The 12992-nt window shown below is 36.2% G+C and overlaps 1 protein-coding gene across 2 annotated transcripts in view; it reads left to right on the forward strand.

Moving 5' to 3' along the window:
- The first annotated feature begins 382 nt into the window (after positions 1–382).
- LOC140159069 (uncharacterized) overlaps positions 383–12992 on the forward strand; it is a 77640-nt gene continuing 65030 nt past the window's right edge. Inside the window, exons 1-7 of one of the 2 annotated variants that reach the window (XM_072182399.1) lie at positions 383–529; positions 1875–2161; positions 2363–2419; positions 2623–2751; positions 3095–3228; positions 3921–4015; positions 8678–8725. In XM_072182399.1, coding sequence (XP_072038500.1) covers positions 1895–2161; positions 2363–2419; positions 2623–2751; positions 3095–3228; positions 3921–4015; positions 8678–8724 — 729 coding nt within the window. In that variant the 5' untranslated portion in view covers positions 383–529; positions 1875–1894 and the 3' untranslated portion in view covers position 8725. Of the gene's footprint in view, positions 530–1874; positions 2162–2362; positions 2420–2622; positions 2752–3094; positions 3233–3915; positions 4016–8677; positions 8726–12992 lie in introns of both variants that reach the window. The other variant, XM_072182398.1, reaches the window with a different exon arrangement.

Genomic DNA, 12992 nt, shown 5'->3' on the forward strand with positions numbered 1-12992 from the left:
TCGCCAAAAGGTGCTGAATTCACAATACTTCAAGAAAAAATTTCCAACCCCTGCATGTTAAAATGAAATCTACGTCACTGTCCGAAACCATTGACTTTAAAATCAATTATCCATTGTAAGTCCATACTGAACATAGTTGTCCAGTTTCGTCTTATGAACTCTATAATATTAATAATGACTTGCAATCCGTGGCATATATATTATGACATCATAACGATAAAATTCCTGCGGATCTATCTATATTTATTCCTGATCATTATTTTTCAAAACCAGAAAAGTATATACATGTAGGTAAATGCCAGCAAAGGACCGTACCAAATTCACTGACCCATATAACTCTATAATAATGACTCATCATGCGTAGTAATTATAAGTATAGTATTTTGTTAAAGTTGTAGCTGAACAATGAACTTGAAAGCTTATAGGCATGTATCATCGCTGTTGTCACTATAATACCAGGCAGACGATCACATCAGCAATCTTAAATTGGATTAACAATTCGCGCAATTATTTTGGATTTATTTAAAAGGTAAGTATGATAATGGTATTATTATTATTAGTTATGTTATAATAATATAGAACTTATATATTGGTATGACTCTGGTAGCAGGATCAAATTTAAATGCGTGGTAGAAGCCCGGGTAGAAGATACAACTCTGAATGTGTGATAGAAGATAAAACTCTAAACTAGTAAATGATTAAACTCTATGCGTAGGGTAAAAGCTTCAAATCTAAATGCGTGGTAGAAGATTCAAATCTAAATGTTCGGTAGAAGATTCGACTCTAAATGTGTGGTAAAAGGTTAAACTCTAAATATGTGGTAAATAATTCAACTCTAGATGTGTGGTAGAAGATTCTCTAAAAGTCTAAATGCGCAGTAAACCATTAAACACTATGCGCAGAGTAAAAGCTTCAAATCTAAATGTGCGGTGGAAGATTCAAACCTAAATGTACGATAGAAGATTCACCTCCAAATGTGTGGTAAAAGATTAAACTCTATACGCGTGATCGAAGCTTATACGGTATATCATTATAATGCTTTTAAACATAATACATTACAGGCCTACCGTTGATATTCTCACTATAAAATTGCGTTTTGTTATGATCATGATTAAGCTTTTGCAGTAAAAGCATTTTGAACGTTTACCTAACATTCTGATTTTGTGGGTTCTTGAAGTTGAGTGTACCTACACCAGGCACAAAAAGAAACTCGTCATCCTTGCTGTTCAACAACCTGATAATTTTGGATTAATACATTTTGTTAATTGGACTTTGTTTCCTCATTTGACACTCTGTTCGTGAAAATCAAGCAAGAATTGACCAAGATATGCGCCTCCCTCAAACCTCAAAATGAAAACTTGCAATTTTAACGATGCAATTGTGCATGTTACATTGTGTACTGGGAACGATGCGTTCCCAGTAAATTTTTGATTTTGGAATTTGAGGCTTTGGATGCGCATATCTTGGTCAATTCTTGTTCGATTTTCATGAACAGGGTGTCAAATGAAAAGGCAAAGTCCAATTAACAAAATTCATATTTCAGAATAATCCAAAATTATCAGATTGTTGAACAGCAAAGATGACTAATAACTGACGAGTTTCTTTTTGTGACTGGTGTATTCAATTGGCACCGTCCATGACGTCGACCAACTTCTATACCCTTGGCACTGTCTGTCTAAGGTTAGGTGATATGATTTAAGGTTAGGGACTTAGGGATAAGGTTTAGGATTAGGGTTAGGATTTATAGTTAGTTTGTTTGTTTGTTTACCCAGGTTGATCCGTGAGGAATGTAAGAGTTCTATTAAAAAGGGTATTCTATAATTAATAAGGGTCACCACGAGCTTCATACTAAAAAATAATATTTATTTTGTCAGTTTCGTCAAAATTGCATGTCATGGCGCAACAACAGCCGCCTCAACAGTTTATTGTCCAGTCTCCAGCGTCTAACCAACCTCAGTCAAGATCTCATGGATATAACCAGACTGGGGGAAAGGTTACTGGGGCTATTCAGCTAGTGTGCGGAGTGGCTACCATTACATTTGGCGTACTTTCTTTTCCTGGAATTTTACCCATTGAAGACCACATAGATGGTGGTAGTCTCTTTCTCGGTCTTGTTTTTACTGTTTTTGGTGTCGCCTTTTTGCCTATGATAGCTGGAGTGGTAAGTTATTTTGATTTTTGCATGATATGTTAGTTTACAAAAGTACATTACAATCAACAGAAAAAAAAAATTAAAAACAGAAACTTGAGGGCGTCCTCCTCAGCAAATGTTACGGCTTTAATATCCTTTGGTTTGAATGCTTTTGAAGTATACCCTTTGAGCATGTTGTGTTATTTTACTTGTTTCAATTTTCTTCTCAAGTTTTTCATTGTGTCTGGAAGTCTTGGTACTGCATCAAAGAAGGGCAATGGTTGTTTGGTAAGTTATAAATAAAAAGATAAATAAATAAATAAATAAATAAATAAATAAATAAATAAATAAATAAATAAATAAATAAATAAATAAATAAATAAATAAATAAATAAATAAATAAATAAATAAATAAATAAATAAATAAATAAATAAATAAAAATAAACATTTTTGCAAATTCATAATACACTCGTTCTTGATTCTCCTTCAGATTGGTACATACATGGCGTTTTCGATCATATCTATCGTTTTTGCAATTCCTCCATTAATATTTGATAGTATTTTGGCGATTGCGTACAAGTGCAGAGATAATGGATATGATGATGAGGATTGTCCACAGGTAGGAACCCGTAAATGTGACCCCTTCTCATAAGACCCGTAACAGGTCGGCAAACTTGTATAATGTTCGCAGATCTGTTACTTGCATGCTGTTTTAAAGATCGGTATTTTCAGAGCGAACGATGTGATACAGTTCTTGCAGTATTTATTTTTGACATTTTACCAGAAATTATCGTATGTGGTTTTGTGCCAAAATGTAATTTGTATTGGAAACTACGATGGTTTTATCATAAAAAAATCACTGGTGCGTTGCGCTACGCGCTAAATCGTATTTTAAAAGCTATGCGCGGGGTTCTGAGACAAACTTTTTGGCCTTATAATAATATTGTATTCTTCACACACAGATCGAGATTTTCTATGGTATGCACGTTGCGCTTGTCATCTCGATAGTGGTTGAGATCATTGTGGCATTAGCTGGGTCTATCATTTGCTGCCAAGGAGTATGTTGTTCTTCATCGACATCAAACGCCTCTTCAACAACTGTAAGTCTGCTAAGTAATGATCTAGGGCATTTAATTATTGTTTGCATTCATTAATTTACTGGGCGGGCAGATGTAAACGGGCATCCACGCATGTTGATTTTCAAAATGTAGTCCTGTTTTAGTGAAGAAATCGACTTACATTAAAAAGTAGATTTTACCCCTGAATATACATTTTTATATATCTTCTCAAAAAATGGACACTATGCGATTGTCAAATATTGTTTTCTGTTGACAAGGGGCGGTCTTCAGTAGACGGCTCTTTTACGGCCACCAAACCTTTAAATTTAGCAAATAGGCGAGGTCTGCTGGTTTTCAGAAGATAAAGGGCAGTCTTCAGTGAACGGCTCTTTTAACATTTTATGTTATTTTTGATAATTGGGTGTGAAAAAGATTAGAATTGATTTCAATATTTTGGTGTATGTGTACAATGTTTTCACTGTTCATTGCCAAAACATTTGCAAGATCTCCCGATTTAATATCCCCACAACTACAGTATAAGATCTTACAATAATTTGTCAACCGTGATTCTTTTAATGTGCAATCTTTAAAAAAAACACCTTTAAAACAGATCATTTTCCAAAAGAATAGGTCTTTGTTTATATTAAAGATGCTAGATACTGTATCTTATTTAGGAAGGGCAAATATCACAAAATGATCACGTGCTTGTTTCATCACATATGTAGGTGCAAACTGTGCAAACTGTGCAGTATGTTCAGTCTCAACCACAGCCTAATGTGCAACTTCAAACCACCTCATCATATCCACCATTGGACCAACCACCACGTATGTATCAGTATGCCTAACGAGTTTTAGTTTAGAGGTGGAGTAGATGCACTTAGCGGATACGTACGTCATATCGTATTCAACCAGTGTACTGGTGCGGATGCGAGTAAAAAACCTATGATCGATAACGTTATTGAAGCGTGACAATACTATCGCTGTCGAAGTGACGTAGTAAATCGGATTAACTATCATAGCAATAGATGAATACAATTTTGACTATATCGCCCCGCACTACAACGTTTACGCGGTACCGATGCATTGAACCATAGATGTCAAAGAAAGGCTGATCACTTGCACCTGTAAGATAAGTATCTTTGAAAAGAGCGGTATTGTATTCAATCTATGTTTGCTGACATACACAAATACAATCTATTAAAAAATTGTATTAATCTATTGCTATGGTAGTTAATCCGATTATGACGTCACTTCGACGTCGAACAGGCCCCTCCTTGATAGGCTATGTCTTATGAGTTGTTATACGTAATCCGTCATAGTACATCCACTACGCCTTTTAACTGAAACTCGTGACTAATCTTTTTGTTGTTACATGTATACTTCAAATAAGTTTGAGTGAGATACGAAATTAGGTGTATTAGGTCTACATTAAATAAAAAGGTCGGTAGCCACTTTGACTATAATACAAGCGATGTCAGAAAATAAGGAATAAGGAAAATGTTAGTAGTTGTTTTGCAAGATGAAACATACTTCAATGGGAGTATATAAAACGGGGACCTACTTCGGGAGTATATAAAACGGGGACCCCGAAAACGGGGACCCCAAAACGGGGACCTCGAAAACGGGGACCCCTAAAATCACCCCATAAAGCTACTGACAAATTTCTAGGGGTCCCTGTTTTTCAACTTTGGGGTCCCTGTTTTACAGATTGACCCAGGGACCCCTATTTTTTCACTCTATTTTAGGACTGATGAGTCTCCAAATCTCGACAAAATATTCACCATGGATATACTAATATTACAAATGTAATTTATGAAAGTAGTAAGCACTTCTTATATAATTGTCCAATATACACAATTTTGGGGTCCCCGTTTTAGGGTCCCCGTTTTACAGATTGACCTAGGGTAATCTGTAAAACGGGGACCCCAAAAACGGGGACCCTTAAAATCACCCCATAAAGCTTCTGACAAATTTTTAGGGGTCCCCGTTTTTGGGTCCCCGTTTTACAGATTGACCCAGGGTAATCTGTAAACAGGGACCCAAAAACTGGGGACTATTTTTCTATTTTAGGACTGATGGTCTCCAAATCTCGACAAAATATTCACCATGGATATACTAATTTTACAAATGTAATTTATGAAAGTAGTAAGCACTTCTTATATAATTGTCCAATATACAAAATGTTAGGGGTCCCCGTTTTAGGGTCCCCGTTTTACAGATTGACCTAGGGTAATCTGTAAAACGGGGACCCCAAAACGGGGACCCCTAGAAATTTGTCAGAAGCTTTATGGGTGATTTTAGGGGTCCTCAGTTTAGGGGTCCCCGTTTTACAGATTACCCTAGGTCAATCTGTAAAACGGGGACCCTAAAACGGGGACCCCAAAATTGTGTATATTGGACAATTATATAAGAAGTGCTTACTACTTTCATAAATTACATTTGTAATATTAGTATATCCATGGTGAATATTTTGTCGAGATTTGGAGACTCATCAGTCCTAAAATAGAGTGAAAAAATAGTGGTCCCCGTTTTTGGGGTCCCCGTTTTACAGATTACCCTGGGTCAATCTGTAAAACGGGGACCCCAAAGTTGAAAAACGGGGACCCCTAGAAATTTGTCAGTAGCTTTATGGGTGATTTTAGGGGTCCCCGTTTTCGGGGTCCTCGTTTTGGGGTCCCCGTTTTCGGGGTCCCCGTTTTATATACTCCCTACAATCCTTTAGTACGACATTTAACTGGGCATAAAAGTTAAAATTCACAATGATTGATTATTTTTCAATTCAAAAATATTAGTTCATCTGGAATGGGAACAGAATACATTACTATTATGAATTGAGTCAATTTGAAGATTGTAGGCCTTTTTGGGAAAATATCCAGAACTACACGTAGTCCTATGAACTAAAAATTTTCCAATCTTCCCCAGTACATTTTAATAGTACTAATGACACATAAACTGAAAAAATTTCCAAATAATTGTGCTTATTTTGTGTAATACAGGCTGTATCAAAATGCTTGGTAGTCATCGATTTTTATGTTTTCTGAAAAGCCTGTCTCTACCATTCTGCATTCATGTAACATTAGATACTCCTGAAATATTCAGAATGTATAGTATAGTTAAAGACTTGTTATACAATTAATCTACCAGTTATTTGGATATTATGTTCAATGAATTTATGGGTACCAATCATTTTGAAACAGCTTGTACGCTGAAGGATTCAATGTCTCTTTCATAAATATACAGTAGTTGGCAATTATGAGGAAAATACCCTTTTCATCGTTTCAATTCATTCTCAAAAAGGTTTGAAATGAATTGTACAAAAAAATTGAAATGAAAAAGGAAATTTCAACTTTACAAAGCTTTGCAAAGTTCAGATTTGTAATTGTATTTTTTGTGGTATACGGTATTTATTGTGTGATGTGCATCGGTCCAAATCGGTTTTGACCTTGACAGTGCACGGGACATCTTATTTTTAGATATTTTAATTTCAGTGGCAGGTGTATTCATAACAATTGTATTTTTAAGCATCATTTCCTGATTGGTGTTAATTATTTCACAGTGGTGGCACCAGGAAAGTTTTTGCGGGGGTGCAAAGTGAAATGGTGGGGTTGGAAAAAACGGTGTCTAAATTATTTGCCCAAAATAATTGGATTTTTTATGATTGTTTGTTCTGACCGATGTTTGTTCTGACCGATGGGGGATCAACTGGGTGTTTATGTTTAACTCAGGCGGCATAGGAAGCGCAACACGTGACGTACGAGGCTGGCGAAGATACAGGGCTGACAGTCCCATTCCAAATACACGGTTAGCAATTACTAATGGAATATTAACATGCGTACAGTGTGGTACATTGTCGTACCCCAACGGTTTTAGAGTAAGATAATTTTGCTTTGACGCCACATAACAAATTTAGAAATATTTGTGAAGATTTCATGATTATGTGTTAATCCAATGGCGACCTCAAAATTGGCGATATCGCTTCCATCACCGCCTGGTTTAACTGGCGGGTCCCGGCGCTAGATGAGTAAATGGGAGCGAATTACTGAACTGGTAGAATCATTGAAAAAGTAAATTTTATTTACTACATTTTTACTGATTTTGAGGCCAATTCTTACCGCACTCAACCAAATTTCGTCATTGCCGTCTCGGTATATAACCGTATATTCCTCGATCTCCCGTATGAATTTGGCGACATTTGGATCTACTCACCCACAAAGTCAGTGAGTCACATAGTCAGTAAGTCATATTATACATTTCGCTATATAATAAGATAGCGGGACACACGCGCTTCGCGCAGGTCCCCACTTGATGAGTAAAAGGGAATGTCCACTAAAACAGGAGGAATTGCTGAAAAGGTAGAATAATTGAAAGGTAAATTTTATTTATCTAAACCTGTCTCTTACATTTCCTTTTCTTTCTTTTCAGTTTCTTCTACATTTGCCTATTTTGTTCCCATTAAAAAATGTTTTTAGCTTGTGATTTTTCGTTTCCATGCTATTTATTTCAATGAGGCCTAACCCCATTTCTTACGTTTCCTTTTAGCTTCCATGTTATTTATTTAATTCTGTTCTCATTATGCTAGCTTTTTTCCCTCTACTTCCTGATTTGTTTATTATTTTAGATTTTTTTCTTACGTTTCCTGATTAGTTTCATTCTTTCCTTCTTTATTTTGCTCCCGTTTTTATTAAGTTACTGAAACCATAACCCATATAAAACCCGTACCCGTACCTTTTTTGTCTTTCTTTTATTTTTTTATTTTTAGTACCACTTTAATGTGGTATATACTTTTTACAAAACACACATCTTCTTGCCGTATTTTTACGTCCTCTTATAGCGTGTCTGCGGACGTGTTCACTCGTTATCATAACCCCGTACCAGCGTCATGTACCATTTTGTATTTTTCCTTTCCATATTATGATGTCCACTGTCCACGTAAAAAATGTGTGGCTCTGTGTCGTTTACGCGCGCGATGGCGCTATGCGCATTAAGCACGAGACGCCGCGCAAGTTAGGTACCCGTTTGATTAGCAACTAGTTTTATAACCAAAATCCCCGGTTTTAATCATATTTTCACTCATTTTGGGGCCAATTCTTGACCGTTTTCAACTAAATAAAGTTCCGTGCTCTTTCTGTATAGTCTCCGATCTCCTGTATTAATCTGGTGATATTTTGATTTAAACTGACGGAGCCTTTCATGGAAATATCCACAAACCCACAAACATACATTTCCCTATTTATAGTAAGACTAGCGGGACACCCGCGCTTGGCGAGGGTCCCTGCTAGATGAGTAATTGGGAGAGTTCACTCAAACAGGGGGAATTACTGAACAGGTAGACGCATTGAAAAGGTAACTTCTATTTTTCTAGACATCTGCCCCTTCTTGCATTGTGGTGATAATCTTTGCCTCTAATCATTAATTCTAAGCAATTTATTTCGGAAAAGATTAGTCTTGATTTCAGTATAATGCATTTTTCTTCTCTCTTTCATATAGCGTACAACCCGAATGCTCCTCCTGAGAACTACCAGAAGCATTATTAAACATGTTAAATGGAAACGACGAGACTTGATGTTTGAAAAATTATCCATACACAGGACCAGTAGCCTCCGTGGGGTTGGAGCTCGTGGTAATTCACTATCTCCAATTATCAGCTGAACTATTGCAGATCGCAGATAGGCTACACTTGCTAAGATGCTAATACTCTGGAATTGGTTTATATAAAACTTCCCATCTAGAACATTCGTTATGAATTTGGTAAATTCATGTTACGCATGAATTATTTTTGAATTAGCGAACAAGGGATTACCGATTTAGCTCAAGGGGGCAACATATCAATTTTAACGGTGATAATCGGCGACCATACTGCGCCGCACCGCACCGTTAGCTAACCCAGTATATGCCGCGTTTTGCTTACTTTTCACACTGATCACCGGTAAAAATTCGGCTTTTGAAAAATTCATGTTACGCATGCATTATCTTTGAATTATAGAACAAGGGATCAATGCTTTAACGGTTATCGTCGTTGACCGCACTGCCCTACGCTAGCGATGCACCGTTAGCTAACCCTGTATGCCGCCCTCTTTTGATTACTTATTATGCTGTTATCATTCTGATCTCCGTTAAGAAATTGATATGTTGCCATCTATTATGAATTGACCAAAAGTCGAATCCGGATTCGGCCGTCTGCCGAATTCATAACGATATAGTCAGTTACACCACATACATCCATCCATGGTATCTGAGTTTTTTGTATTATACTCAAAAACGGATTATATTATAAGAAAGTTATATAGTGCACGTAATCTCCTTCACAGCCGGGTTCTGTCGTGTATGTTTGCGACTGAGCCCCATGCAGTCTGGGCCGGTCCGAGACTACTATAGCTCAAAGTACCTGTTTTTGACTATAAAAATGTAAATATTAGCAAGGCTACCGGCTACCGGCTAGTACTAATAGCTACTGATAATTTATAGTTATTTATGGATGACAACTAAGGAAAACGCTATCAATGAAATAATATTAATATATATATTAAACATGTATTTTGTCAATCAATGCATTCAGAAAATACAAGATTGGATTGAATAATCAGTCTTTTTATTATAATGTGCTTGTAACTAATAGTAAATTATACATAGTGAATAAATATATTTTAAACAAAATGGCTTGCTTTAAGGGATTACAGGAGCTATATTTTTCACTTTTAGCCATTTAATTAAAAGTTCGGAGTCATATCACGAATGAGAGAGTTGACAGGAAGTTGTAGGAGTTGGATTATTATGGACAAGATGGGTGTAAGCGCGAAAATGTTGAAGGTCAGGTCAAGGTCATCTGAGGTGAATTGAGTATAGAATGTCCCCGCTCCCACTACACTGAACCACAACACTGGTGCAATGGTACCAACATTAAACGTCGTTTACTCAGAACAGCGATTTTGCGTATTCGTCACTCTGCCGCATTCATAACGATATCTATGATGCCACTATACTTTTCTTAATGATTTTCTTAAACTGATAAAAGCCAATTTTCAATAAAAAATAAAATCTGTAATTTAAACCATCATAGAAGAGTTTAACTTTAACACTACACTATTTTTCGCTCACCTGGATCGTTTTCACTAGTTCGACTAGCGTCTTCAGCAGATGGTGATGCTGTGATGATATCTTGTCTACAATCGGGATATCTTGTCTACAATCGTATATGTTAAACCATGTTTTACCTTAACAGTTGTTTTATTCTGATCGAAACTACAGTTTCTTAGTTTCCTCAAAGTGTATTAGATTTCGTTTCCAAATAGCAACTTGTAATTGTATTCAAACAACGTAAAATGACAAAACAATTGTTGAACATTATAAATCATGTTAAGTTGTTTTTATTCTAATCAGAACTAAATTTTGATTGAGTTTCCTTTCAAGTTGGAGTGGATGAATCAGTTGGTCGAAAGCTTCTTTGATCTAAAGATAAAGCTGACAAAACCTCTTTAGACACAAAGACACAGGAACCAAGAAACGCTTTTTATTGCTAAACAGAATAGAATAGCAACTTTTTACTTGGAATCAAAAAAGTACCATGGGATAGGATTTTCTCCTCACGCATGTGATGCTCAGCTGATGTTCTGTCTCATCTTTTGACCAAATATGGCTACATACGGTGAAGGAATATCAACTTTTGATTTCATTGGTGGATCGAAGTGTCTCTTAGCATATGCATGTTACTAATCTGACTCTAATCCTTTGTTTGGCTCCCCATTATGGTATAAATTATACAGTATCTTGACTCAGCTAAGTCATTTTGATTAGCTCCAGCTTGCAAGTTATAGCTACATTTCGTTTGCAAACACGCTTCAGTGGAACTAATTTTACTTCAATTTTGAAACTGGTTTAACCTAATTTTAAGAAAGTTTATCTAGAACTTCAAAGATACGACATTCTTCATTTGAAAGTCGCTATTGTAATCACACCACTTTTGTCAATCACCACTCACTGTGAAAGAAGCTTACCATTTGGACAAGAGTCTTCCGTAGAGTTTTTACTGAAATAGTCGAAGCAGGTAAGAAAACGCAATTTTTATTATTATGTGTGTGGCATGGCCTTGGAAGGCATTGCACATGGTCTCACCTCACCTAGGCTGTTTCATCCTCTGTAGTATGAAGCCCTATTCAAGAATTGTCCATTTTTCTCTGTTTTGCGCATCCCTTGCCCAAGTGGTACTTCTATAATTATGTTGTTAAGTCATCTCGCCATTTTCGTCTTTGCCTTCCTCTTCTACGTTTTCCCGTTCTTGGTTGCCATTCGGTGATTCTTTTTGTCCATCTATTGTCATTTTTTCTTGCCACATGTCCTGCCCATCTCCATTTCGCTTCACCAATCCTTTCCATGATGTCTTTGACTCCTGTTTTGCTTCTTAACTCACTGTTTCTGGCTCTATCTCGTAAAGTTATGCCGAGCATAATGGTCAATTTTTGGCAAATAAGCATTTTTGATTAGAAATAATCTGCACCTTCAGAATTCGAAAACTTTTTTTAATTTGTCAAAAACTAGAACAATTACGAAAAACATTTGTCTTTTGGCTAAAATATAAATATAAAAGCACTGAAACAAAGGGATAAAGTGTATAGGCAATGGACAATACGGATGTGTTTCTCTTTTTTAGTGCATTTGAGTATTGGATGCCTGCGCAACTATACGATCAAATTTAGCTCTAGTATACAGAACCTCTGCTCTGTACCCGACTATGGCAAGTATATTGCACAATAGAACAGAAAAACCTGTTTTTTCAATGATAAACCTGGTTTTTCAATTGAAAAACCAAGGTTTTCGAATTGGATTGTCATAGTTTTTTGAAAAACCAGGTTTCTCAGTCGATAAACTTGGTTTTTCAAAAACTATGACAATCCAATTCGAAAAACCTGGTTTTTCGATTGAAAAACCAGGTTGATCAAAAAACTGACAATCGAATTGAAAAACCCAAGTTTATCGGCGAAAAACCAGGTTTCTCGGTCGATAAACCTGGTTTTTCAAAAACTGATAATCGAATTCGAAAAAGGCATAACCAGATTTCTCGGTCGATAAACCTGGTTTTTCAAAAACTGACAATCGAATTCGAAAAACCTGTTTTTTCGATTGGAAAACCAGGTTTATAAAAAAACTATGACAATCGAATTGAAAAACCAAGTTTATCGGCGAAACACCAGGGTTCTCGGTCGATAAATTTGGTTTATCAAAAACTATGACAATCAAATTCAAAAAACCTGGTTTTTCGATTGAAAAACCACGTTTATCAAAAAAAAACTATGACAAACGAATTGAAAAACCAAGTTTATCGGCGAAAAACCAGGTTTCTCGGTCTATATACCTGGTTTATGAAAAACTATGACAATCAATTTCGAAAAACCTGGTTTTTCGATTAAAAACACAGGTTTATCAAATCGAAAAACCAAGTTTATCGATTCGATTGTCATAGTGTTTGAACCTGGTTTATCAACCGAAAAAACCAAGTTTTTCAAAAAACTCTGACAATCAAATTGATAAGCCTGGTTTTTTCGATCGAAAACCCAGGTTTTTCGATTGAAAAAAACCCAGGTTTTTTCGACGAAAAACCAGGTTTTTCTGTTCTATTGTGCAATATACTTGCCATTCCCGACAATGGTCGCAAACAAGCTCTCTCTCTCTCTCTAGGTGCCATATCCTAAGACGTTGACGATCATGTCATGCCACAATTCTCTGTTATAAGCCATCTCCAGAAGCTCTGGAGCGCAAACAAGCAGTAGCGTTGAATACGTGTAGCAAAATCCCCTATTGACAAAAATAA

Source organism: Amphiura filiformis, chromosome 8 (assembly GCF_039555335.1).
Source record: "Amphiura filiformis chromosome 8, Afil_fr2py, whole genome shotgun sequence".
In the NCBI taxonomy this organism is placed as follows: Eukaryota; Metazoa; Echinodermata; class Ophiuroidea; order Amphilepidida; family Amphiuridae; genus Amphiura; species Amphiura filiformis.